Genomic DNA, 26,928 nt, shown 5'->3' with positions numbered 1-26,928 from the left:
ACCTTACTTGGAATCAAACCATATCACCTTAGATCGCACTTAGGTCGCCAAAGGTCTGCATCTACGTCCGTTTTTAACATCCAGAGATCTCAAGCCTCCTGTCTGGTGGGAAAATATTTGTATTGCCATCATTCAAATATTTGGCATCTACCTAACCTGTGATGTCATTGGTGACGTCGCGCAGTGGATATTTGGTATCTTCCTCGCCTGTGACGTCACTGGCGGCTCACCAGTGTAAACTATGTGAGAGGTGCCCTGCGTTTTATGCTGAAATATATGCGCATAGGGTCATGCAATACCATTGCAGCAAATTACGTGAGTCTTCCAATACAAATTCTGGGGGTATTGACTGCGAATTACATGGGTAAAATCGGTCGACCGGTTACGAAGATGGCGTGTGGACCAGGTAAATGCCCTCCCCGTCAGTCACAGGTGAGAAAATACTCAGGTCGACTTCATCCTTGCTCTAACTTGCATCCTTGACACGCCGTTTGTCTCGGGTAAGCTACATGCACCAGCCATGAGCGGGCTTAAGCGTTCCTGACGGTGGCCTCGTCCGAGTGTCGAGCATATACCTCGCATACGGGTCCCTGTGTGAGCTAAACATCAGAGGATGGCTCCAGCTGGATGTAGTTTTGCCACATCACTGTCCACACTCCCTCATCATATAGTCCTGCAATGGCCATTACTGGTCAAAAGGGGACTTACTCAATCCCAAACCGGTCGTGTATCCCCGAATGCCACCTGACCGGCGCACTGTAACTCCTCGAAATAAGTGGTAAAACAAAAAAACACTTTTATAATATGTATGACAACTGAGACGTCTTACCACCAATGTGACATTAAACCGTTCGTGCGCAGTACAAAGTTGGCAGCCCGATTGAGTTTCTGATCTGGCAGCATGTCACGCCGACAGGAAGCGAGCGAGCGACCCACGATCCGGAAAGATTACGTTCCTCCTGCGTGGGAAAACGTGTCCGACCAACGATGAAAATCGAGCAAAACATCCACTCCTCATGTCTCGTCAGAGAACCATGGGAATGAGTGGATGCCAGACTCCTGACCAAAGAACAGCCCTGAATGACAGAGGTCTCGTTCTCACACTATTTTTCACATAGCTTTGAGTTATTATCGCCACCATACGAGCAGTTTTTTCTCAGTTGTCGATCAATGTCAACGCAGCGTGGGTTTTAAATGTGGTATATTGCCATGACGAAAGGCGTATATTTTGGTGGGCGCCTACAGGCTAGCAGTCAAAATTTTCAAAAATACTTGAAGGTAGCGATGTTGAAATGGAGCTGAAAGAAGTATCTTGAAAATTGCATCCCCAGTGCAAATCATGAACTCTTGCTCTTCATCCATCTATAAATGTGTATAGCTTAAATCAATGTGTTCGTTCGTGACACTTGTTTTCTTTATAGTCTGTATAGAACCACAGCTGGTGCAGTTGCCTGACCAGCATGATTAATTTGTCTTTCCGCCGACTTGACTGTCTTTGCATACCTTTTGTGTGGTGTGAATGCACATTGCACTACACATCGTGAGAATTATTGATTATATTTATAAGTACCATTATTAATTTTTCTATGCGATCAAATATTTACAATTGCAAGTGACGTAGAAAGACGGACTTGGCATTCAGGGATAACGAGGTTATCAATAAAACTATTAAAAGTTGCGCATGTTTTTGGAAACGTTGGGATATCGCAGAAGGGCTAGCGCTTTGCTCATTAAAGCTGTCGCGGGTGTTTTCGTCTCCGTCATTTTGTACGTGCTAGGACGTTCGTCAATCGGCAATACCCGGGTAAAGAAGATGGGTATACTGTCAAGATAGTTTTGGAGATAGTCGCCTTTGGTGCTGTCATCGAGAACAGAATGATGTACTTATACCTGGTGGCACACACTCATGCACAATTGCCGGTTGCAAATTATTGACCGGAGCAAACCAGCTAGTATGATCTAAAAAATATCACACCACCAGGAGTTCAACTTCAAAGCAACCACGGGAAAACGGTAGCACGCACACTTGCTTGAAGTGCTTCCCTGTACACTACATTCGTGGGTTTACCATCGTGAGGCAGGATGAACAGCTCGGCGGCTTACATTGTAGCAGACAGCAAGGCGTCGTCAGCACACCCAAAATAGTTGGCAAGTTACCACGAGATTAATTTGCACTTACCTCGTCATAACAGTCGATTATAATCCACTGACGTAGATGCAATTTTGCGGAACGCGTTTGGTGTATAATTACATCTGTTCAGCAACATAAATCCCAAGGGCCATTCAATAAGAAATTGTGTAAGTTAGGAAAGTTTTGAAGGCTGAAAGCTCAAAAGCTTGACAGACATATATACATACATTTCTATTTTATCGTGACGATTTCATGAGACAGCATCTAAAGGTGTGAATACAAGTAGCTTGCATCTGACATTGTATCGATTGCGGAACACTGGCAGTGCAGCGATTGAGCCGTGTGCTTGGGAAACCAGACAACGGGATTCGAGCCTCCGCGGTACCCACCCTTCTAGCCTGGACGAAAAGGAGGTGACACCATGTCGCCTCAGTAGCTGAATGCGTCCCAAAGTCCCAGTGGCAGCAACTTATCAATCGCCTGCAATTAGATTAAATCAGTGTCACCGTATAGCCTTTCCGGATTTGTGCCTGCCATCCTAATGGCATATGTCACCAGCCATCCCTTAGCCATGTCACCCCTTCATGTTGGTTACCGGCTAGCATGCGTCAGGCTTAACATGGCGCCCCAAAACTCTGCCGGGCCTTTGTCGGCAAGCTAGGGCCTTGAAATTATGACAGTATGTGTTAACAGCTACGGTGTCTAGAAGCTTCAGTTCGGATGGCTTAAACTACAGCCGTCAGGCTGAGAGCCGTCTGCTGCAGCCCAAACCGCACAGGAACGAAGTGAGGATTACCGCCTGAGGACTTTTGAACCATGTCGAGGAACAGTCTAGCTTCATGCATCACATCCATGTGCATAACGCAATATTTAGTGGATTTTGGCCAACAGGTCACGGAAATTATTCCATGGCCCTGGCTGCGTGGATGCCCATTTCTGTTTGAAAGGAGCAACTTGTGCTCGGGCTATTGACAACCTGGTGTCATTTTCTGAATGGTGGCAAAATAAGTAGAGGCCTTTTGGGGACTCAAAGTGGGACTCCAACTCCAAGATGAAGAGCACGCATTGCATTATTTGGCTTACATGGTGAACATTTTGGAACACAAACTAGGTGAAATGCACACGGCTGTCACACAACCAATAATGTATGCTCAATTAAACCCTCATCGCCCAACGTCACTGGTGTGATCGTGCGACATAATTCAATTGTCTTTGCTCGCAGCACGTTAACACGCGCCCGGGTGGCCGGTTGGATACCCTTTGCTGGGCGGGGGGGGGGGGGGGGTCAATTTGACCTCCTGAGACCTCAGGAACTAAGAGAGCTAGAGACACTAAATTTGCGCGGTGAGTTGACCTGTACGTGAAAGAGCTTGGATCAAAGCTTGAGGTTCCTAGTTCATGACCTTCGGGTCAAACAAGGTCGAATTCCAGGTTGGTCTCCAAAAGGCTCCCAGAGCCTAGATAAGTGTTGTAAACAAAAGTAACATGTTTATCTAAGGTCAGCGAACCCTTTTGACCTTTTGAAAGTCATTGTAACCAAAATCGTACAAGACCGCTTTGACTTTTGCATTTGGATAAGCGGCAAATGTTACGCTAGGCAGATGTTCCCTTACAACAAAATGCTGACCTGGTTCATTCTAGGTCAGTGACCTATAATGGACCGTTAAGAAGTCTATGGAAAGTGTATAATGCGGCTTCTGTTGTCAATAAATTCGAAATGAGCACCAGAAACTACCCCATGCGGCAAGCCCCAGAGTAATAAAAACGGCTGATTTTGTCCTTCCTGAGCTGCCTGAGCTTCATACCTGATCTTAGGTCCATTTTTTTTGTTCACACAATTTTGTGTTGCCCAAGAAAGTATCTCAGAGGTGTGTGGCTTCGTCTTACCATCCGTTGTTGGATTAGATTGAACGATTCCCTAGAAATTGCCTTCGCTGAAACCATGGCCTGACTTTGGCCCGTCATGGGTCAGCAACCTTAAAATAAACATCTAAATGTTTTATACCACACGATCTCTTATTTAATTGCCGACAGCTATGAAAAATTTGGTGCGGCTACGCCACACCGTTCCGAAACTGCTCCGGAAAACCCTTTGGTTGGGGATTAATTTGATCCCCACCCGAGTGCGTGTTAAGTGACAGTCTTGACCAATGTTAAGGAATCGTGTTACTTACAAAATTAGATGATAGCGCCTTGCACGTTCACACGTTGCAGCCGACGTAAACTGCACCTGACTTGCGCTTCACCTGCAGAATCAGACCCTCGCCGACCCCTCGCCATTTCCGGGCTGAGCCGTCACGTGCAGAGAGAGTCGGCTAACGAAGTGCCACTGTCATTCTTCCTTTGCGTTCCAAAATGAAAACAAAGCGCATATTAATGTTGCTCTATGCGAAGTCCAACATCAGTAGCCAAAACAGGAGCTTCCACAGAGCAGCCAGTGTTGTGGTACACGGGAGCTTCCACAGAGCAACCAGTGCTGTGGTACACAGGAGCTTTCATAGAGCAGCCAGTGTTGTGGTGCACAGGAGATTCCACACAGCAGCCAGTGCTGTGGTGCACAGGAGCTTCCACAGAGCAGCCAGTGTTGTACACAGGAGCTTCCACAGAGCAGCCAGTGTTGTGGTACACACCGGAAGTTGGTTGCAGCTAACTCAGCGCAGGAGCTGGGGATCCGATATGGTAATCAAGGCGTCCTGGACACATGCTTTGCAAGTCCAACTGGTCACTGCGCTCATTGTCCGCCAGAACCTCCGGTCATCGCAATCAGAGCGGCTCATATTGCATCGCACTGCTTAAACACCGACGTCATTATAGCTGGTGGGAATACCAGCGCACAAACAGATGCTCACGCGATGAAAATGACAGTTGATTATGGGAGCGCCAGAGTGAGCGATGCCTCTAAGTCTGTTCCTTATTTCCCTTCGAGTTCATGGGGGCCGGCAGAATACTCGGTTTCGCGTGTCCACTTGATGATATGTGATCATGGATGCTGATGCGATATATCAGGAGGAGACCTGGATGTATCACAATGTCACGGCAAAACATAATGTACATGTCAAAAATGTTGAGGATTATTTTTGGTCTTGTTTAGCCGTGATTCACAACTTATAAAGCGTTGTATGTCCGGTATTTCGTAGCGTTTCGCTTTGACACAAAGGCGTGCTGCGTTTTCCAGTAGCACATCGGTTGTGTGCTTCAAGCTGCTTTTCCAAGTGGATTAGAATTACATGTGTTGTTCAAATCATTCAGAATGTTTGCATTACTACCGAACCTGTAACGCAACAAGTGAGATGCTCGAAGGACGGCCCGTCGGTCGGACTCCCCAAACCGCTCCTGATCTTTGCTCCTGTTGCAGCGGACAGGATGGTGCAGCGTGGCGGCGTCGTGGCAATCGTGGCTGCCCTGCTCGTCGTGCAGGTGGGTGCACTCCTGTCGCGCGGCCCGCCTCTCCCTTTGTCATTAGAGCAGGATCATGAAGGCTCACACGATTTTCTCGCGCCACTACTGTGGAGCGTCCAGTCAGTGCCTGATAGTTAAAGCAATAAGTCACCGGGAAATGAGCCCTAGAAGTTTTCTCCTGCCTGCAAGTCAAGCTGATGTAAATATTCTTCCAAATTTACCTGTAAGTTGTAGAAAGAAAGAAAGAGAGAAAGAGAGAGAGAGAGAGAGAGAGAGAGAGAGAGAGAGAGAGAGAGAGAGAGAGAGAGAGAGAGAGAGAGAGAGAGAGAGAGAGAGAGAGAGAGAGAGAGAGAGAGAAGAGAGAGGAGAGAGAGAGAGAGAGGAGAGAGAAGGAGAGAGAGAGAGAGAGAGAGAGGAGAGAAGAGAGAGGAGAGAGAGCGAGGATAGGAGAGAGAGAGTGGAGAGAAGAGAGCGAGGGAGAGAGAGCAGAGCGATAGCGACGAGAGAGTCTTAGAGAGGAGCGGAGAGAGGGAAGATGAAGACAGAGGCGAGAGAGATAGGGCTCGGATCTAGAACTTGGCGAGTTTTTTCGATGTTACAGTACAGAAAAGTCAGCCTGGCGTGATAACCACTCCCTCCTCATTTCTCTCTCTCTCGTCTCTCTGTCTCTCTCTCTCTCCTCCTCTTCTCCTCTCTCTCTCTCTCTCTCTCTCTCTCTTCTCCCCTCTCTCTCTCTTTCTCTCCCTCTCTCTCTCTCTCCCTCGTATCCTCTCCCTCCCTTTCTTTCTTTCCGTCTTTCCCGCTCTTACTTCATCATTGTCCAACCTTCCGTGCACTTGCAGATGGCCTAATGCAAAGGCTGTGACGCGCACAAACTTACCTTCTGTTAAGCACATCCTTTGTGTGACATAAGTATGCGCTACACCTTATTTAATTCTGTCTAGAACAGGTTTTGGTACAGGCCCGCCCGGAACGTTCAAACATAGGCGTCATGATTATTATGAGTAGATCTTTACGTAGATAGAGCTCGACCTGACACGTCACTACGCTACTGGACGAGACTCTAATTGAAGGACTGAATTGCCGTCCATGTGCTGTTTTTGCCCAGGCTGTCTGCAGCTCTGGTTGTATGGACTCAAGTAAGCTCAGGCATGTTCTAAATAGATGTTGGACACTGCCGCGGCGGTTTAGGGCCGTTTACGGTGTCATCCACTTTTCCTGGGAAGTATACTCACGGACTTGCAGCACTGGACACCATTGATCTGTTTTTGTCGGCATTCAACTAATACGCGTTCTCCTTGGACCATGACATGATACACCGCATGAAATGGTGGAATGCTATAAATGCCTGGTCGTATGAAAAGCGGTTCTATTGAAAGCTGAATTCTGCTCAGGTCACAGTTACCCTTCCAGGTTCCTCAGTTTTTCGAAGTATGAAGTTGCCCGTTGCCTCTGCATCCAATGACCTTTCGGCGGTGTCGGTCATTCACGTCTATTTATGGAAAGCGTTCTGAAGCGACGCTGTCTTTTCAAGTGCGCCATCCGCTGTTGTCTGGAGTTGTTAGATACGCCAGCTGCATCATTACAAGGGACCGCGGGTTTGCGGGTGGATTATAATAACTTTTGACTGATGGGTGCCTCAAACTCGCACGCCTATAAAATGCGCTTTACAGCTTTGCTGTGTGGTCTTCCGTTATACGCCTCAATGTGTTTACAACGAAAGTAAGAACTCAATATATCTGATGGTAAATAAAACTCTGTCTTTGCGGATATCAAGGTTAATATACGCAACTTAATAGATATAAGGTTATTGACTGCGATCATTGCTGAAACACTGAACATTTCATGATTGGATCTGTAAATTTGTTCCAGATTGGCATTATTCCACACAAGATATGCTACAGCAAGATTTCACAACGCCAACATGCCAACCCATAAAAATCGAGAGACGGCAACGGCGTGAGCAATGCGCCATGACTTTGAGAGATGACAGTCGAACGACTGTCGATAGCTTAAGCTGCATCATTTGTCCTATTATCTAAAGTAATATATTAACGAGCTGCGGCCGGTGGCTACCGACGTTTACAAATGTTGATCACACCTTTCGCGTCATGATGGACGCTCCGAGCCAATCACGTTCAAGGTCGTTCCACGCCGCCGCTGGCCACCGCCGTCATTAAACTCGAACCGTGGGCACCCAGTTGACCTCCGGCTTCGAGGCTCCATGTGCCCGAGGCCGTCATCTGTCGGCGGCGTCCAATCAGCAGGCATCTCCATTGTGGAGCGGTCACAGCCGCGACACACGGCGCCGCCGAACGAGGCGACCGCGCCGCCGCTGCCCCCGCTGAATGGCCGCAAATCAGCGACGATAACTGACGCGCGACCGACCCCTCCCCCTCCCCCGCCGGCAGCCAGTGACCCCTGGCTCTGCGGCCGCGTGCCGGGCGGCGTGGAACGCAGCTCGAGCTCAGCCAAGTGTCCTCGATGGTCAAACGCATGAGGGTGACTGCATTTGCCCGGCTGGGCTGCGGTTGAAAGCCGCCGCTTGGCGGACCGCCTCAGCTACAGCCTCAGCCGCGGCGTCACGCTACCCATCTCCATGCCGCCAGTCCATCTATGCCTGCCACTGTGCTCTAGCTGCGTCTAAATTGTTGTTCGTAGTTTGTAATTAAGCATCTTTCATGTGTCGAACATGACTCAGTTTGTTTTAATGCTGTCAGTGCTATCCCGGGTGGTGGCGGGAAGGCCAGCGTTTGCCATGCCGTTGCGCCTGATTGGCGGCGACCGAACAGGCGGACATCCTAGCGTTTGTGTGCAGGCGCACGGCCAGTTCGACATGGGCACGTTCAAAGTGGTGGCCGGTCGAACATCGCGCGACATGGCAACGACCTCGACGGCCGAGGAGCCGCCGGCGCCGACTGGACAGCCGACGGAGGTGCCGCAGGAGCCGGCCACGGCCACCGAGCCGGGCTCGGCCACTGTCGAGCTGCGCTCCACCACACGCACCAGTCAGCTGGCCACGGTGGAGGATACCCCGGCCGCCCTGCGCACCAACGACGAGCTGGTGAGCAGCGAGCGACCTAGCGGGGGATAAGGGCAGGAACGGACGTGAGAACGGAGGGGAGGAAGGGGGGATGGGCAGAGGGGAGAACAGGGACGCTGGGAGGACAGAGGGAATGATGGGGCGGGGCGACGGCGGGAAGAAAGAAGGGGGCGAGGGGGGGAGGGCGGAGGGATTGACGGAAGGGAGACACGGTCACAAAGACCGGGGGGGAGGGGGAGCACAAGGACGAACAGATGGGAGGACGGAAGGAGAACGGAGGGACCGGACGGGGAAAGGACGGACGGGGGCAATGGCGGACGGTAAGACGGGGTCGGACGGAGAAGAAGAGGAGGCGGAAAAAACAGAATGGAAATAGAAAGACATGACAGTGTTTACGTAGGGTGGGGGAAACCTTGCTTGCTGTACAACCCGAAGCCACAGTCACTCGGCAAAGCCTTTAAAAGGACATAGCTGTTCTTTGCTTAATCCTTGGACTTTCAACATGGATCTTCGGCACGTGCCGCCCAGTATGACACTGTCTTGATCCTTGGCCGGTCGTTTGCCGCTGCCCTGTCCTGACCTGGTCTGACCTTGGTCTCGTCAGCAGATTGACGCGTCAAAGCTGCCCCGGGACGCGCGCCCCTCGGACGATCCGGAGCTGTACTCGGGACGCAGCTCCTGGGATCGCATCCGGGAGGTCCGCAGGAGGAGCATGAACATGACCCGTGTGGAACGTGAGTCAATTCCTTGGTCACTGGCTGTCCCGCGTGGGGGAGTCAGGCATACAGAAGAGCAGCATACGTTCACGAAGACCAAATACTATTCAACAAACATCATAACTGAGATGCAAATCTGCAAAGTGATGAATGGCTGCCGTAAGGGCAATTCATCACGCTTCGCCAGTCACGTAGTTAAATCAGTCTTCTTTGTGCAGAAGCTGCGAGTGAACGAATGCAGTTTCTGAGGTCCTTGACTGTGCTGCCCGAGTATCTGGGGATGACGTATGTGTTCTCGTTTCTGCAGATATTGAGGCAGAGTGCCAAGACGACTTCATGCGAATCATAGTCCATTTCAACGGCACTTTCAGCGGGCTCATCTACTCGGCAGGTAAGCAGTCAAGCTATCCCATCAAAAGTGCTGAGGTTCTAAAAGGCGTCTCATGGAATCTTCACAAGCTTAGGATTAAATGGTTAGCTTAACCACTGGCCGTTCTCACAAATAACCCAAATGAACCCGACATCCCATGAAAAGTCTCACTGCTCGAAGTCATCGGTGACTCAAGCGTCATTTCCTTCGCACAAGCACAGCACCGTCGCGTCGCGCACCTTTGGACGGACCTCCAGAGGCGCCCTGTGCGCGGCTCCAGCGACGAGGGCCGAGGCGCGCGCGGTGGTCGCCGGGTGACGTGCGGGACGCCGGGCCCTGCGGGGCGTGACCATCCGGCGGCGCCTCGCACCGCCTGTTTATGGAGCCTGTGCCGTTACCGGCACATTTACCCTGCATTCTCCCCAGAGCGCGGCGCGGGTCACAAGACTCAGAAATAACCCAGCAACGATTAAATTCACACCCGTTGAATTTACGGTCCATGACATGGATCGTTCCTCACATTAACGACGCTACAAAGCGGCGGTGCCGAAAGAGTGCCGTGATTCTTCTGAGGTGTTTTGCTAGCGACGTCTTAAAAAGGCCAGACCAGTCCCGACGGCAGTGCCGCCGGCGCATCGAGACATGTCCGGCCGCCAGACCATATAGCTCCATCGAGAGGGCCGTGGCTGGCTGCCTCCGTCGTCAGACGAGCCGTACACTGGAGCGGACGCAGCGCGCCGAACCGCTCCCCCGCCCCTCCTCATGTCGTTGGCGCGTGCCCAACTAGGTGAGGGCCCGCACGCACTGCGGGGAGCCGCGCTCTCCAGACCAGCACCACGGCGCAGAGCGCGTCGGCGCTCGTGGTGAACGATGCGTGCCATGGTGACACTGTACTACAGGGCCGGCCCGGTTTGACAGCTACTTTAGCCTTCACTGCAGGCTCGGGACAGTCATGAATGAACAAGGTATGACGTCATTTGAAGAAAGAGCAGATGGATTAAGCTGCTCGTCTGAGTCAGTGCTCATAAGATAACGATGAGCCATGGATACCGGCAGGTGGAAGTACAATACTTCCGGTACAGTGGAATAGATTGTCGGCACTGAATTAGCAGCAGAACCGTTTGCTGGAATGGTATAAGGACTGGCAGTGATAAGGCTCAAGGAAAGAATCATAGCGTGCACAGATGACAATGAAATCCCAACAAAGTATACAGTTATGTGCACTGCTGGCTTATGGATAAGTATTCACAATTCCATACATACAATGCTGCTGTGATGTGGTGGTGTGAGGAGCTGGCACTAGTCTTTTACGATTTATTGTGTCCCTCATTGAGAAGCAAGACACGAAATTCCCCTTTCGGTGCTTTGATACGTGCACTAGATGTCGGGTAGTAGTTGTGATAGGTCCTCGCTGGATTCATTATTGTGATTCCGTCTATCGTGTGATGACCCATCACATTTCCAATTTGATCGAAACATTGCAAATGACAAGCCGTTTGGGCTTCAAGATGCGGAGCGCAGGCGCGCGCTCAAGCCACTCGGTCTGATTACTGATCCTCTCTACAGCCAGAGAATCAAAAAGAAAACGAGATTCAAACATTGCATTCATCTAAATTTAGCTGAATGGTGTCCATGCCAATGTCTCTCTGCTTACTTCACATCTGGGACTGACTTATCATGATATTTCAAGCTCATCCACGGCTTGCCCAACGCAATTTTACACAAATCCAGTGAAAATGCTCTAAAAGGACTGAAATAGTCGAACCATGATTTACCAGTGAACCATCTTTTACCACGCGAGACGAGCGAACCGATAACAGACGTGATTATGCTCATGCGGATATTACCTTAACATAACTGTATGGAGCCTGTTGCCTTTGGAACCCATACCGGTGGCAGTTATCTACTTCAAAGATATCTTGAGCGTTGCCAGTGCATTCGGGATATTTCCTCGCATCAGCTTGGCAGGCGTTTGCATCAGCTCATGTTTGGCGTCTGGGAACTAGACATCGACGGCTAACATTTCAGACTGACCCCGGGCCCAGGCCACCAAGGCCCGTCAGTTTGAATTGACTGAGGTGAATCAGATTCAATACTTGATTGTTTGATGGCTAAGGCGCAAACATAGAAGCAAAAGCTGTTAGTTTTTGGTGGTCACTGGTCGCAGATACGCTGTGTAATGTGCTTTGTAGTTCCATGACCCGGCCTGGGCCCGTTTGTAGTTCCATGACCCGGTCTGGGCCCGTTTGTAGTTCTATGACCCGGTCTGGGCCCCTTTGTAGTTCCATCACCCGTTCTGGGCCCCTGACGTGTTGTATTTGAGGTCGGTTTCGGAAAACGTGACGTTGGTGGCTTTCTGATCCACTACTGGCACCCATATGGGTTGAAATGTGTTAGTATCGTTTACTGATTTCTATACAGTTTATTCGCATTGCTGGTTTCATTTCAGTCTAGTCGGTTGCACGGATTCGTCATCAATATTTTAGCCCCCGAGAACCGGCGGATCCATGGTTTGCATGCGGTCGAGCGTGAGAGCGTGGACACGTTGACCGAAGCTTTGCCAGACTCTTGTCTGTTTTCTCCTTCATTATAAGTTCGTTTCATTTTGCCGTGATGCATGGTGGCCAAGATCTTGCTCCGTTTAATACACGCGATCTAAAGCTTTTCCGCGGCCTAAAATTGCATGTTTCCGATGCTGATTTCCTGTGTCAATAAAAAAGTGATGATATTGTAACGCTGCAGAAATACCCTAAATGATCGAACAGCCTGCATTAAGTGTCTTGAAACTATAGAGTTACTGCTTTTAAGGGATAGTATGGCCTGATACCGACAATTTATGGCGGTGCAATAATGGCTGTAACCATTCGGCCATTACACCATCCCGATGGACGGGGTGGCGGGGGAGAGAAGAGGAGAGGGGGGGGGGGGGGAGTCGTACTGGCCGATTAATCCCATCGAGCGGTAGTCACTTTCGTCTCCCGCGTGGAGGTTGATGCTCCTTCAAAAGATGCAAGCTCGTCAAAAGCGTGACTGGTCGGGCCTGACAGCCGAGGCTATACAATGCCCGGTTGGTTGACAGGCAGACTCCCTCGACCTGTCGCCTCACTCGTCACCAAGTGGTTTGGGAAGCATTATGGTGAAGCATTCCGCGTGCATAATAGCTATATTATGCATTTCGCCATAAGACTGCACACTTTATTGCGCTACTGCGTCCTGGTGTGTCTTAAGGGACGATTAAACATGTGTTATAAGATGATCAGATGAAAAGTGGGCTATTCATATGGCTCTGTCGACGGTGGTTTTAAATGATCGCCGAATCTGACCATAAATCTATTACCGGGAGTCTCATTTCCAATCAGGATGTCAACCTGGACCAAACTCCTTACTACTGACAGCTAAAAAGGACTACCAGCCAGCGGTTCCACCGGATCCGCTGTCGTCTCTGCCCAATCACAAGGCGATCTGGCCGGATTCCGCCTGGGAAACTACGTCACCATCAGATCTGTGATGCGAGGCGAGGGCCGACCGGCGGCAGCTGGGCACTCTCGGCACGCCGCGCCGCCCAGCCGTGCAACAATGGCCGTGGTGGCACGCGCCAGCCGCCGCCGCCGCCGCCGAGACGGCTCCATAACAACGGGCGGCGCCATCGCAGAGTTCTCCTTGATGTCCCACCGAGCGGTACTACAGACGGCCAGGAGGGTGGGCGGGCCAAGGGGCGCGCGGCGGCGGCGCAGGGGCCCAACAGTCTGTCGTTTGACAGCAGAGGAATCACGATCATCTCAACCTCTTCATAGTGCGTTTCTGTTGAACAGGACCAAAAGCACACCAACGGCAAGGACATTAATGCCAGCAGAAGATCTAAACACCATTTGCGTCTGGGCGGACATGAATTGCACCGCATATAAAGAGACACTTATTCTGCCAGGGAGACAAGTTATTCGGGCGACTAGCAGTAGCCACACGTCAGGGCAGCCGAGCGAGACTGCCCCGCTCACGTGCCTCTCATGAATGTATCGGAGACATGGGCCGTGACCTTCCGCTGCGTGCCGGCGCCTCGCCAGCACTGCAACATGACGACCGGCTAATGGCCGAATTACGCGTGCTTCCTGCCCCGCGCCTGGCCGATAGCCCCGGCCGTCATGAGCTGGGCAGACTTACGCCCCGCTGCGTGCCGCGAGCCGCCTCCAGACACGAGCCGCCCGCGCCACGGCAAGAATGAAACCATGAGTGAACGAGTCCGCGCCGGATCGGAAGCGTCTCTCGCGTATGACTTCGGCGTGCGTAGCGGCGGCCGGGCGGCGCGCGCGCCACGCTCCAGGGCCGTCACGTCGCGTCGGCCGTTATTTTCCGGTGCGCCAGTGCGCCAGTGGCGCCGCACCTGCGTCGGGCCGGTCGCCGGCTGAGGCGCTGAGCCACCCGGAGGCCTCTGAACGGCCAGGGTGATCGTTTCATGGTCTGAGGGCCGACGGCCGGTAATGGGAGACGTTCGTGCCTCGTGGCCTGTGATTACCACGATTGCGTCAAATGCATCTTCCGTCGGGGTACCACCTGTCTGCGTTTGTCTCCCATTTTCGGCGTTTTAGTGATGGTCTGATGACTTCACTCCATGTCTGGCAAAGGGTGCACGGTACGGACTGCTTAGACACGAGACAGAACGCGTTTTTTGTGCCCGGCTTCGATTCAGCAGTTCGTCCGTCATAGCCGACAAATCGAGTCAATAGTTATCTCCCTGATCGAGACAGGTGGAACAGATCCAGACAACGTCGTCCGCCCAGGTGTTGAAGCGACACCGAAGTCGGTCTGAAAATGTGATCACACCACATTGCAGTTTCCTCGCAATGACTCGTGCCGCCCGCCATGTTTTGCAGGATACGCCTACGATCCGGGATGCATCTACATCAACGGCACGGGAAGGCCGGTGTACGAGTTCCTGATTCAGCTGAACCGGTGCGGCACGCTGGGCGGCAACAACAAGAGAGACGTGGAGGCCAAGGGGCGGGATATCGCCGGCGTGAGTACATGACGGCCGCGGAGACCCGGCGGCAGCCCAGGCCTAGACGTCCTGAAGTTTAATATGTCACTGGCTCGGAGCCCGAGTACCCAAAGTACCCAAGGAGATTGGGCCTTAGAGGCCCTGGGACGGGGAGGAATCCGACGTGAGCAGCGCAGGCAAAAAAGACACACACATGGAGAGCCATGAGCTGGATTAAGGTCCTTCTGTCTCGTGATGACAGCAGCCATTGCAAAAAAGATCGATTCGCTCTTGGAGTGAGCAAAAGCGTTTCTCGTAGACCTGCAACGAGAAAAAAATCATAAAAACCTAATGTTCTCAGTACATCTGATGTGTACCATGTGCATTCGAGCATGTCGACGAACAAACTAGCGTTTTTCATAGCCGGATTAACAGACTGTGAAATCATAAGGCCGTCACCTTGAAGCATCCTGCAGAACGATTAACTCCCCGTTGCTTCTTAGAAGAGACATACCACTCGATCCATTCCCTGCTGCGACGGTTAATTTGACTCATTGTTATGTAACAACGATCATTTTCAAGCTGATGATAGTGAAACTACCTTCTTCCTGTGTGGATTCACGTTAAATAGCAACTAAAAACGTATGTTGGCGGCGGTATTCAGCAGGCCATCCAGGTGCAGGGTCCGCCGACACCTGAAGCGCGCCATGACGCCTTTAGTGCGCCACGCTTGGCGCGCGGGCCGGCCGCGTGCTGCCACATCCTGCGCGGGTTCGGCGCACCGAGCGTGTTACTGACGGGGTGGTCGGACCGGGCACGCTCGTGCGCTGGGCCCGCATGCAGACGCCCATTACACGACGTAGTCAGCTGGCGGAACCGAACAGCCACCCGGCCGGGCCCCGGGTCCCAGAGGGGCCTCCCGACAAGCGACGCGGGCAGATCATGGCGCGAGAAGCTGGAGGGGCTGAAAAGAAGGGGGACGAGTGCTGGAGAGCTGCTCAAAAGTCGGAATCCTTCAATGACGATTGGCTTTGAACCGCGCTGTTGAGGGCAGGAACCTCATGGGACGGACACATGTGTGCTGAGTCTCGGTGCAGACAGATTGGAAAATCAGTAGCCCCTTCCAGACCGTGCGTTGAACAGATAAACTTCTGCGCGCCTTGTCCTCCAGCCTTCGTCCCGTACGAGTCCGTCGAAAAGACATTCCTGGAACGCTGGAGACTGCTGCATCATACCACGGCTGTGCAAGCGACTGTATGTGAAGACCGGGTGCTTTTGGACAGACTGACATCCAGCATCGTAGGCTGAATATTTTAAAACAAATGAAATTATGCTAAATCGGAGCTGCAAAGAACGACCTGAATACAGCTGGACAGGTTTCCCTTGAGTGGATGTGATGGATGCTTCCTGTAAGGGAAAAGTCCGGGGACTGAATGCCAACTCATGCTGATGGAAACAATGACTTCAGGTAACACCTGTCCTGTGGTGACGTCACGCTGGTTCCACTTTCGATGCACTCGGTACAACCCCAGCGTCACAGTCACGGTGTCCGATCCGACCCCGCTCCGCCCAGGGCAGCCACCCATAACCCGCGGCTGCCGCAGGTGGCCGCCGTCAGCCGCCCCCGACGCCCCTCAGCCGCGTGCCAGGCGTCGGTCCATTTGGCCGTTCGGCGCCGCTGGCGGCGGCGGCCGGACGGGACGACGGCGTCGGGTCACCGTCCCCGCCCGCCGGGCCAATCGCCGACCGCCGGCCAGTGACCCTCCGCGCCGATTGGCCGCGCTGGCCGAGCCCCCCGCCGGCGGGCCCTGGGGCGCCAACGCCAAACAGGCAGCCAGACGCCTCGCACCCCTGAACTACCGCCATTCCGCGCGGGTGTAGACGGACCACGGCCACCGGGGTGGAAGGGGGAGGGGGGGGGGGGGGAGCAGACGGAGGCGAGAGGACACACAGAGCGGTACCCCGCTGTCCCCTCGTACCGCTGCAGCGGAATTGTGCCGCTCTTGGGCAGGACACGGGGAATTTGCCGGCTGATTTGAAGCCCAGACTTTCTCAGGACTTTTTCTGGGAGAGCCAGCAAGCGTGCGAACCAGGTATGCCACAGTAACACGCTAGTAAAAGCACGGCTTTATCGCCTCATCGGAAGTGGCTGTGGGCATACCGGAGCAAATTGCCCGTTTGCAAAGAACGGAAACGCTTGAGAATGCAACACCCATACTTCGTTTCTGGGCGTGAGGGGGCGAATCGTCGTTCGGAATTAGCGCAACATGCAGTGTTCTTGTATTATCTCGTCGTGTCTGATCACTGTGTGCACTCTTCCGCAGAAAAACTTCATGTGGAACACGGTGTCAGTGCAGTACAATGCAATGATTGAGGAGGAGTGGGACGAACACTTCAAGGTGACCTGCGAGTACGGCTACGACATTTGGAAGACGGTCACCTTCCCCTTCCTGGACGTTGAGTGAGTATCGTCCCGCTTTTGCTTACACCCGTGGACAACATGCACTGCGAGAGAGAGTCCATGTTTTGCTTACAGCCTTGGACGTATGTGCCTGCCCGAATGCTTGCGTGCGATGCTGACGGCCGTACCCCCGTGGCTCGCAACGCCACACCGCTGTGCGGCCCCGGCGCGCCAAATTTCTAATTCAGAATTCGCACCGGAAAGATGAGAGAGGAGGAATGATGCACGGCTAATGGTTTGGAATCCTTACCGGTCTCAGGTCACTCACCTCAAGCCATTATTGCAAGGCAAGAATATGGCATGCTCATAGCTGTTGCGTGCCAGGCGCCAGGCGGGCTCGGCGCCCCACGCGTTGTCGGCTGCCGGGGACCGCTGTGTTGTCACGGCCGCCAGTGCCGTGAGGAGTGTCCCGCTTGCGTCACGGCGCTACTCACGGCGCCAGTACCGTGAGGAGTGTCCCGCTGCATCACGGCGCCGGTACCGTGAGGAGTGTCCCGCTGCGTCACGGCGCCGGTACCGTGAGGAGTGTCCCGCTGCGTCACGGCGCCGGTACCGTGAGGAGTGTCCCGCTGGGTCACGGCGCCGGTACCGTGAGGAGTGTCCCGCTGCGTCACGGCGCCGGTACCGTGAGGAGTGTCCCGCTGCGTCACGGCGCCGGTACCGTGAGGAGTGTCCCGCTGCGTCACGGCGCCGGTACCGTGAGGAGTGTCCCGCTGCGTCACGGCGCCGGTACCGTGAGGAGTTCCCGCTGCGTCCGCCCTACCGTGAGTTGTCCCGCTGCGTCACGGCGCCAGTGCCGTGAGGAGTGTCCCCTGCGTCACGGCGCCGGTAACGTGAGGAGTGTCCCGCTGCGTCACGGCGCCGGTCGCTGAGGAATGTCCCGCTGCGTCACGGCGCCGGTACCGTGAGGGTGTCCCGCTACGCAGGCGCCGGTTCCGTGAGGATGTCCCGCTGCGTCACGGCGCCGGTACCGTGAGGATTTCCCGCTGCGTCACGGCGCCGGTACCGTGAGGAGTGTCCGCTGCGTTCACGCGCCGGTACCGCAGTCGGATTGGTCCCCTGCTCACGGTCGCCGGTACCGTGAGGAGTGTCCCGCTGCTGCACGGCCCGGTTCCGTGAGAAGGTCCCGCTGCGTCACGGCGCCGGTACCGTTGATATGGTGTCCCGCTGGCGTCACGGCGCCGGTACCCGTGAGGAGTGTCCCGCTGCGTCACGGCGCCGGTACCGTGAGGATGTCCCGCTGCTGCACGGCGCCGGTTCCGTGAGAAGTGTCCCGCTGCTGCAACGGCGCCGGTTCCGTGAGAAGTGTCCCGTGCTGCACGGCGCCGGTACCATGAGGAGTGTCCCGCTGCTACACGTGCCGGTGCCGTGAGGAGTGTTCCCGCTGCGTCACGGCGCCGTTCCGTGAGAAGTGTCCGCTGCTGCACAGCGCCGGTTCCGTGATAAGTGTCCCGTTGCTGCACGGCGCCGGTACCATGAGGAGTGTCCCGCTGCTACCGGTTGCCGGTGCCGTAGGAGTGTCCCGCTGCGTCACGCGCCGGTTCCGTGAGAAGTCCCGCTGCTGCACGGCGCGCGTTCCGTGAGAAGTGTCCCGTTGCTGCACGGCGCCGGTACCATGAGGAGTGTCCCGCTACACGGTGCCGGTTGCCGTGAGGAATGCCCCTGCCGCACGACACTGCAACAGTGGGGGTGCCCCGCTGCCGCACGACACTGCAACAGTGAGGGGTGCCCCGCTGCCGCACGACACTGCAACAGTGAGGGATATCCCGCTCCTGCACGACACTGCAACAGTGTCACACCACGCGCGGAACCCTTCATTCTTTTGGAATCAGAAGGTAGAAACGCCGAGGTGATTCCAACTCTGACTTATCGCACGCTGGCTTATTTTGATTCTGCTTCGAGCAACAAAACGCAGCTTTAAGTGATCAAATTTTCAGCCAAAGTGACACGTGTCCATTCTGGAATCGATTCCGATGAAGTCGATTTTGGTGCCAGCAGTTGACATAAAATGTTCATTTTGGCCTCATGAGAGCCTGCATTGGCTTTTTGAAGTGATAAAAAACCAGCTATGCTCTAGTGCAGTCTAAACTGTCACACTTTTCGTGTATGCTCTTTCATATATTTCTATTGACTTGACTCACGTTTGACTGACTCATACTCGTCTATGAATATCAGCAAAATCGACGGAATCACGCTGACTGAATGCAATTTTGGTTCATTTCGGGATTGGCCCCATCCCTACCCGCCGTCAAACACAAGCCTGGTCTTCATCATGGCGGGAAGCCGTCTTTGGTGTGACTTCCTGTCACCGACGTGGTTTTTGCAGTGCGATTGTTTTCATGAGTGGTGTGTACAATGCACACCGTGTACTGCGCGTGACGGTACCATCACCGTGAAGCGGTAAAGCAGCAGCATAATAGGATCACCATGTTCGGTGCAGATGTGCGCTAAGTCACTGCATGGGGCTTCCGGCTAGGACAATGACAGGACAATGCTAGGACAATGATAGGAGGACAGCGATAGGGACCTTACATATCATGTTTGCTTCTTCCTTTCCGTTAGGCTACACTTGCATTTCCGTTTTCCTCCCCTCGCTTTCCTTTTCCCGGGGATGCGCTACCATCTTTGTTCCACTCGCGCCTCTCGGTTTCCGAATTTTCTGGGGTAACCTCAGGTGACCCGAGTAGTCCGATGTGACCTCAGGTGACCTGAGCCGTCCGGGATGGCCTCAGGTGATCCGATCTGTCCGATGTGACCTCCAGTGGCCCGAGTCCTCCGGTGCGACCCCAGGCGACCTGAGCCGTTTGGAGTGACCTCAGGTGACCTGAGCTGTCCGGAGTGATCTCAGGCGTCCTGGGCCGTCCGGAGTGATTTCAGGCGTCCTGGGCCGTTCAGAGTGATCTCAGGTGAACTGAGCTGTCCTGAGTGATCTCAGGTGACCTGGGCCGTTCGGAGTAATCTCAGGTGACCTGAGCTGTCCGGAGTGATCTCAGGTGATCTGGACCGTTCGGAGTGACCTCAGGCGTCCTGGGCCGTCCGGAGTGATCTCAGGTGACCTGAGCCGTTCGGAGTGACCTCAGGCGTCTTGGGCCGTCCGGAGTGACCTCAGGCGTCCTGGGCCGTCTCCAAGCCTCACGTGGGCTCTCCTTACAGGACCCAGACAGGTAACCCGGTGGTGTTTACTCTGAGCCCACCCGAGTGCTACATGGAGATCCGCTACGGCTATGGCACCACCGGTAACCGGATCACGGGGCCGGTCCGCGTGGGTGACCCGCTCACGCTGATCATCTACATGCGCAGCCAGTACGGTAAGTGGGACCCCCCAACGTTGAAGGGTTGGCAGCCAGACAAAATCCCACGCATTGAGTTCTGAGTTGTACGGGGTTAACCCAAGTCTTTTGTCTCTCATTTCGGCACTCTGAGGGTGCGACGGAAGAAGCTATCCACCTTGGTCTGTGCTTCCCGCCGTTGAATGCGAGGTTGCAGCATATTCGAATGCTGGCCTCGCTGGCAGCAGCTGCTGGCCGCTGGTCGCTGGTCGCTGGCGGTACGGCCGCTGGCCGCTGGTCGCTGGCTGTACACCACTGGCCGCCGGCAGTTGCTGGCCGCTGACCACTGGTCGCTGCAGTACGGCCACTGGCCGCTGGCAGCTGGCAGCGCTGGCCTCTGGCCGCTGGTCGCTGGCGGCACGGCCGCTGGCTGCTGGCCGCTGATCCGCTGGCGGTACGGCCGCTAGCCGCTGGCAGCTGCTGGCCGCTGACCGCTGGTCGCTGGCGGTACGGCCGCTGGCTGCTGGCCGCTGGTCGCTGGCGGTACGGCCGCTGGCTGCTGGCAGCTTGCTGGCCGCTGGCCGCTGGGTCGCTGGCGGTACGGCCGCTGGCCCGCCGGCAGCTGCTGGGCCGCTGGCCGCTGGTCGCTGGCGGTACGGCCGCTGGCTGCTGGCCGCTGGTCGCTGGCGGTACGGCCGCTGGCTGCTGGCACGTCGCACACCCCTGTCGCGGCTGACCGTTATCCGCCGGTCGCGGGTCCTCAGCCGGGCGCCCTCTGTGCCGGCGTTTTTGTGTTGTTGGTTTGCCGGGAAGTACGTCTGTCGTGCCGATACGGCCCAGTGGCGTCCAAGCTGTGGCGACCCGGCCGCCCTGACTAACGGCTCCTGCTGGGCCGGCCGGCCCGCGCGGAAGGGGCGGGGCAGCCGATCTGCGCGCGCAGGTCGCACCTCCTCCGATAAACCCTCGTGGTAGCGGACTGCAGCAGACGCCGAGCGCTCTGAAGCTTGCTGTTTTTAGCCATCGCTGCCAGATCTTAACAGACCGATGTTGACGGCTACCTTTGCAGATGGATTTGACATCGTGGTCAGCGACTGCTACGCCCATAACGGAGCCGACAAGAAAATATCGCTGGTGGACCACTACGGGTATGAAAAAACAGGCAACTGATTCAGTTGCATCAGAGCTATTTCGTCCATGACGCACCATTTTGGACCTCTAAGATGAGAGTTGTATAGCAGTACTGTGACTATCCCGAGCGTCACTGCTACCAAGTCTTCCTCGGCACAATAGCCCCAGTTCGGAGCGTGCTCTTGTGCTCGGGATGGGCTCTCAGTCAGGGCGAGCTTGAGGCCGGCCCCTGGGTGACGGCTCTAGCATGTTCCCTAGACGGCTATAGCCTGTAGTGAGCTGAGTCATCGTGAGGGTTCAGGATGAGGCGGGGACGAGGTGAAAGAGTGCAAAAAGCACCTGGGTCAGTTTGTTCCTTGCGGTTTCTGTGCCGTTTCATGTCACCGCAAGATTGTGATGCATGCGATCTGGCTCGCGTGAGCACTCAGTACCACACAAGGAAGCGTCAGATTCTTTCGCCGACGGCCGGTGCCAGCCGTGCGTGAAGGGAGGCGCACGCTGCTCCGCACCGCCAACCACACAGAACCGCTGCAATTAAAGTAATGCCGTAATGTATGACACCGGAATGGAATTACGGTATGCGACGACGATTCGTACTGACACTTTTATTTTCTCCCACTAGATGTCCGGTGGATGAAAAGCTCATCAGCCCGTTTCAAGGAACCTTCTCCGAAGACGGCGTGTTTGAGACGCAGGTGTACGCTTACATGAAGACATTCCGATTCACTGGAAGTCCTGCCCTCTACATCGAATGTGACGTTCGCATGTGCCACGGTGCATGTCCGGTAAGTCAGCGCCCTCTGTTCAGCGAGGAACTGCTTCAGCTGCTGCCATCTATAGAAATCTCCACATTCAAACTCAATTCTATGCACGAAGCCACGTGTCCGTTTACCTATCACCGCACGAGGATTTTACCGCAGCCGGTCGCCAACAAGCTTCGAATTTTGAAAAAAAATGGTTTCTCATTCCAAAAAAGTGCCCTCAGAACAGGTCTCGCCACTCGGCGAGGAACCTTTTACGCGTTTATCTGCGTCATAATTTTATTGTTACCTTTACCAATTATTCCTTGGATCCGAAATACATGGCTGAGTAGAGGATTTCTAACTTATCCCCATCATTAGGTGCGTCATTTTCTTGTCGCTGGCAAAAAAGACGTAACAGGCGGGATTAAAAAAAGATTGGCATCAGCTTAAGCGTCAGCATGTTCATATTCAGTTTTTCAGCTTATATTCAGGTCAGACTATTCTATTCGAATCCTAAGCTTCTTAGTTGCCGGTATTGCAATAGAGCTGTCTGTTCGAGTAAGAACAAAATGGTCACGTTGTGAACGGAATCTTAATGCCATTACAAAGACCCAATGGCAATTCAAACACCATCTGTAATACATTATACAAGGCAGCGCACTGACCTACGATGAAATAGTCACGAAAAGCATAAAAACAACACCTCACATGATTTAAACCTATTGATTTTCTGTGTCGTGCTCAGCTCTGCCGTATCGTCGTCGCGCGCAGTCTTTGCATATGGTACGTGTCATCGTCCGGCTCCCACTCTACCGTCACTGATCCGTCCTCCCCGCCGATCCGGCTCCCCTCTGGCGGCCTTGGTCCGTCTCCCGCCGTCCGGCTCCCCTCTGGCGGCCTTGATCCGGTCCTCCCCGTCCGGCTCCCCTCTGCGTCCTGATCCTCCTCCCGCCGTCCGCTCCCCTCTGGCGGCCTTGATCCGCCGTCCGGCTCCCCTCTGCGGCCTTGTCCGGTCCTTACCGCCCGTCCCGGCTCCCCTCGGCGGCATTGATCCGGTCCTCCCGCCATCCGGCTCCCCTCTGGCGGCCTTGATCCATCCTCCCGCCGCCGGCTCCCTCTGGCGCACTGATCCGGTCTCCTGCCATCCGGCTCCCCCCTGGCGGCCTTGATCGTCTTCCCGCCGTCCGGGCTCCCCCTCTATCGTCGCTGATCCGTTCCTCCCGGCATCCGGCTCCCCTCTATCGTCGCTGATCCTCGGTCCTCCGCCATCAGGCTCCTCTCTGGCGGCACTGATCCGGTTCTCCCGCCGTCTGTCTTTCCTCTGGCGGCGCTGACCGGACCGTGCCGTCGTTCGCAGACGCAGCCGTGCCACTGGCGCCGGGGGAAGCGTCGGTACCACAGCTGGACATGGCAAGAGAAACCGACGGCCGGCGAGCCCCCAGCGCACGCCAGAGCCTGGCGCTCTTCCAGGCGCTGCAGGTTCCAAAGGACGACGAGGAACCTGGAGCGGACCAGGAGCGACTCGAGTGGTGCGCCACGCTGCCCCCCCCCCCCCCCCTTTCGGTTTTGTCCAGTCCCGATCAAATAGCCGACCACTGTACTACCTTGTAGCCTATAGGATCGTTAATAAAGCACATATGTTAGTTCATTTTTATTCATAAAGGAGCTTTACTGTAAGCACACCATAACTGAGTGGTGTTATCGTAAATCGTTGGGTTGCATATGTCCCAGACGATGTCGGAGAAAAGGCAAACTTTTTCCCTCATCATGTCACGGCCTTGGGGATGATATTCTCCTATTCTGATTTCTATAATAATTCCGAACGATTCCAAGTAGTTTTGGCAAGGTGTTTCACTTCCCACATTCCGTAGCCAAAAGCTTGATGCTCGTTCAGGACGCTGAAATATGAAGTCACAAATTGGGGCTTACACTGCCGCAATTCGCAGTTCATTACTTGTTTTCGATATACCTGACGTAATTCGTCGACCGGTTTGGCTATCTGTTGGTCAGGGTCGCTCACACCACTCGGGGTCACGCTCAATCACCATCAGAGGTCCTTGTGAGGCAGCCTGCAGGCGTTGAATCAGTGTGTTGTTACGCCATTTGTGATATTTTCCCACTATCATTTTACTATTACTACTAATATTTATCATGATCACACAGTAGTATGACCAACAACTTTGAGTATCACGGACTTGTAGGAACATGTGAATTAAAGCAGCAAGTCGGGGAGCAGTGAAGTGACCTGATCCTAACTTATGTGTATACGCATCAACAATAAAAGAACCCTTGAAGTTATACGAATTATTTTGGGCGTGACGGCCGTGGTAGTAGCCAGGTGGTTTGGACCCCCGTTCGTAAGTAAAGGTAGGATGAAAGTATGTATTGAAGGGGGGGGGGGGTGCTCGAATCTTTGACGGGACAGGGCCCCCGGGTGCTGATATGACCTCCTCGGACGCTGGCACTCCGTGAACGCTCCACGACAAAATGCTTTGTGTCCGTCAAAAACGACGTCTGCAGCTGCTTGTTGAACTTATTATCGACCGCAAACTCGCGATGAGCTTGTCGGATTTTCAAAACTAAGACAGGAACGCCCTCCAATATCAGTGCTTATGCTAACTTGAAAGCCGTCAGAAAAGCCGGAACATGTAGGGAAATCTACATAACGGATGTAAAAAAGTCGCACGGCAGAGCTTGCACGGACGCAATCAAAGACCTCTCGGCCTCGACGCCGCTCTCAATTGCCTATTTGCCCCGCCGTCCGGGCAGTGTGGGCGTCATTACCATTGCAACCACTACGTCCTCGGGTCTGCAGATCACGACCACTTGGCGAAAACCGGCTCTGCATGGCACGGTCGAATTGACGCGACTGGCGCGTGGGCGTCCGCCCCACCGCGTAGACTGTGTCCCGAGGTGTTAACGCCGTCTCGGTGGTGCCGGCCGCAGGTCAGCGGCTGGACGTCGACAAGCGTGTGCCTCAAGCCGGCCGTGCTGCTGGCCGCCGGCGGCATCGGCGGCTTCCTGCTACTCGCTTCGGCCGTGGCCTGCTGCGTCTTCTGCCGGCGCCTGCGCAGACAGCGCAAGGAGGAGGACCAGCAGGTGGTGGAGACGTTCCGGCCGCCGCGCATGGTACGTCCGTCTCGCCTGCCGTAGGGGTGGCCGCGAGACACGTCGCAGGGAGCAGACGTCAGACGCGGGCTGGGAGCTGCAGAGTCGTGCCCGGAGCTGGAGAATACAGCTCCTGGAGCGCTGTGCGCGGGCGTCCCGACTCTGCAGCTCAGCCCCGGGTCGCTGGCGAAGAGCTGGGCATTCGGCGGCCCGTGGCATGTTCGAAGGCCACCAGACATTGAAACGTACGGCTCCAATGGCCTTGCGGGGAAGGCAAAGACATGATGCGGGGAGTGTGAGCCGCGATCGCTGGGCATTCTGTGACTGAACTCGGTAGCGTGGACGGCGTGGTGACGCCGCAGGAGCCGCGGCGACACTGCCAGAGTGGTGCCGAGCGGCGAGTGGTGCGCGCCAGGCGTCGGACTGGTGTACAAACTGCCGGCGGACGGAGTGCGCACGCCGCCTCGGAGCAGCCGGACCTGCCGGTCACGAGCAGCCGGAGCAGCCGGACCTGCCGGTCACGAGCCGCCGCGGCCGTGAATCCTGGTGACCGGCCGGCCGGCTGGCATCGCTTAGTGATTAGCGCGAGGGCCCGAGCGATCAAAACGCACATATTCGATATGCTCGTCTCACTGCTTGAGTGCGACTTGTTTCATGACTCTGTTTCTTCATTTCTCATCATTTCACACCAGAGAGAAGTGAAAGCGGGACGCAGTCATTTTTCGTGTGTTTGTGTGAGGATGGGTACACTTCGGAGTCGCTGTCTGTCGACGTGCTGGGGTAGATGTATGCCTTAGACCACAATAGATCTCAGATGTGCATCATGTTATGATCTATGCTCCGCTGGTTCTCCTTCTGGTGCGCATGATAAACATGACTGTGTTCTCTTATCAGCCCGGCCCTTCAGACAGAATGCTCGTCGTGTTTAATAGGTACGGCTTTTGTTCGCTCAGACGCAGACACGTGTGGCAGCTGCCGCAGAGGTCTGGGTAGTGGTCAAATAAGGTGTGTCTGTCCCGCGTCATACCACTTTCTACGGCAAACACCAAATAAACAAGAGCATCGGGCCATGCGTTTGTTCTGAAATTACAAGGCGCCAGGAAATCATGGGCATGGCAGATGCCTCAAAAGACAGCAGCTGATACTAATGATTGGCCAAATCGAGTTATCCATGGCAATCGATTAAGAAGGAACGCAACTTTTATAATGCATAATTAACTGTCTTTTGTGAGTTGCCGTCACAACACGCCAACTTAACCAGTCACGTAAATACCACCGTCTCGAATCCGGAAAAAACTTAGTGTTTAATGTTATCTCGCGCACTGATCGCAATTTGGAAGCTCTTAGATCTCTGCACCCAACGGTTTTCCATCGGTGATGAAGCCTTAAATGGCGTAATGATGGTCATGCAGTAAGTTAAATAATGATAACTCCGCAGCTATGGGACATTTTCCCGTCTGGACAAAATATTACGTAGGCAATGCAAGCCTTAAGTGGCGATTTCCCAATGCTGATCGCACCTTCGGTTGTTAAATACATCTGTTTTAGAAATAGCCGTTCAATTCTACATCGAAAGCCTTCAACAGAA

At 54.3% G+C, this 26,928-nt stretch overlaps 2 protein-coding genes across 2 annotated transcripts in view; both read left to right on the top strand.

Annotated features, from left to right (window-relative positions):
* Nucleotides 1-8,624, top strand: part of LOC119109414 (uncharacterized) — a 12,610-nt gene extending 3,986 nt beyond the window's left edge. Inside the window, exons 2-3 of the mRNA XM_037233029.1 lie at nucleotides 5,487-5,548; nucleotides 8,349-8,624. Coding sequence (XP_037088924.1) covers nucleotides 5,495-5,548; nucleotides 8,349-8,624 — 330 coding nt within the window. The 5' untranslated portion in view covers nucleotides 5,487-5,494. The remainder of the gene's footprint in view (nucleotides 1-5,486; nucleotides 5,549-8,348) is intronic.
* Nucleotides 8,625-9,221: 597 nt separating this feature from the next.
* On the top strand, nucleotides 9,222-25,385 carry LOC119109413 (uncharacterized). Its single transcript, XM_037233027.1, has 9 exons — nucleotides 9,222-9,307; nucleotides 9,597-9,680; nucleotides 14,528-14,670; nucleotides 16,956-17,092; nucleotides 20,246-20,400; nucleotides 21,428-21,506; nucleotides 22,112-22,274; nucleotides 23,590-23,679; nucleotides 25,179-25,385. The coding sequence occupies exons 1-9, from the start codon at nucleotides 9,286-9,288 to the stop codon at nucleotides 25,383-25,385; spliced, it is 1,080 nt and encodes a 359-aa protein (XP_037088922.1). The 5' UTR covers nucleotides 9,222-9,285.
* Nucleotides 25,386-26,928: the final 1,543 nt, after the last annotated feature.

Source organism: Pollicipes pollicipes, unplaced genomic scaffold (genome assembly GCF_011947565.3).
Source record: "Pollicipes pollicipes isolate AB1234 unplaced genomic scaffold, Ppol_2.1 Scaffold_7231;HRSCAF=8579_pilon_pilon_pilon, whole genome shotgun sequence".
NCBI lineage: Eukaryota > Metazoa > Arthropoda > Thecostraca > Pollicipedomorpha > Pollicipedidae > Pollicipes > Pollicipes pollicipes.
Note: the sequence above shows the minus strand (reverse complement) of the source record. Positions and strands in the feature narration are given on the sequence as shown.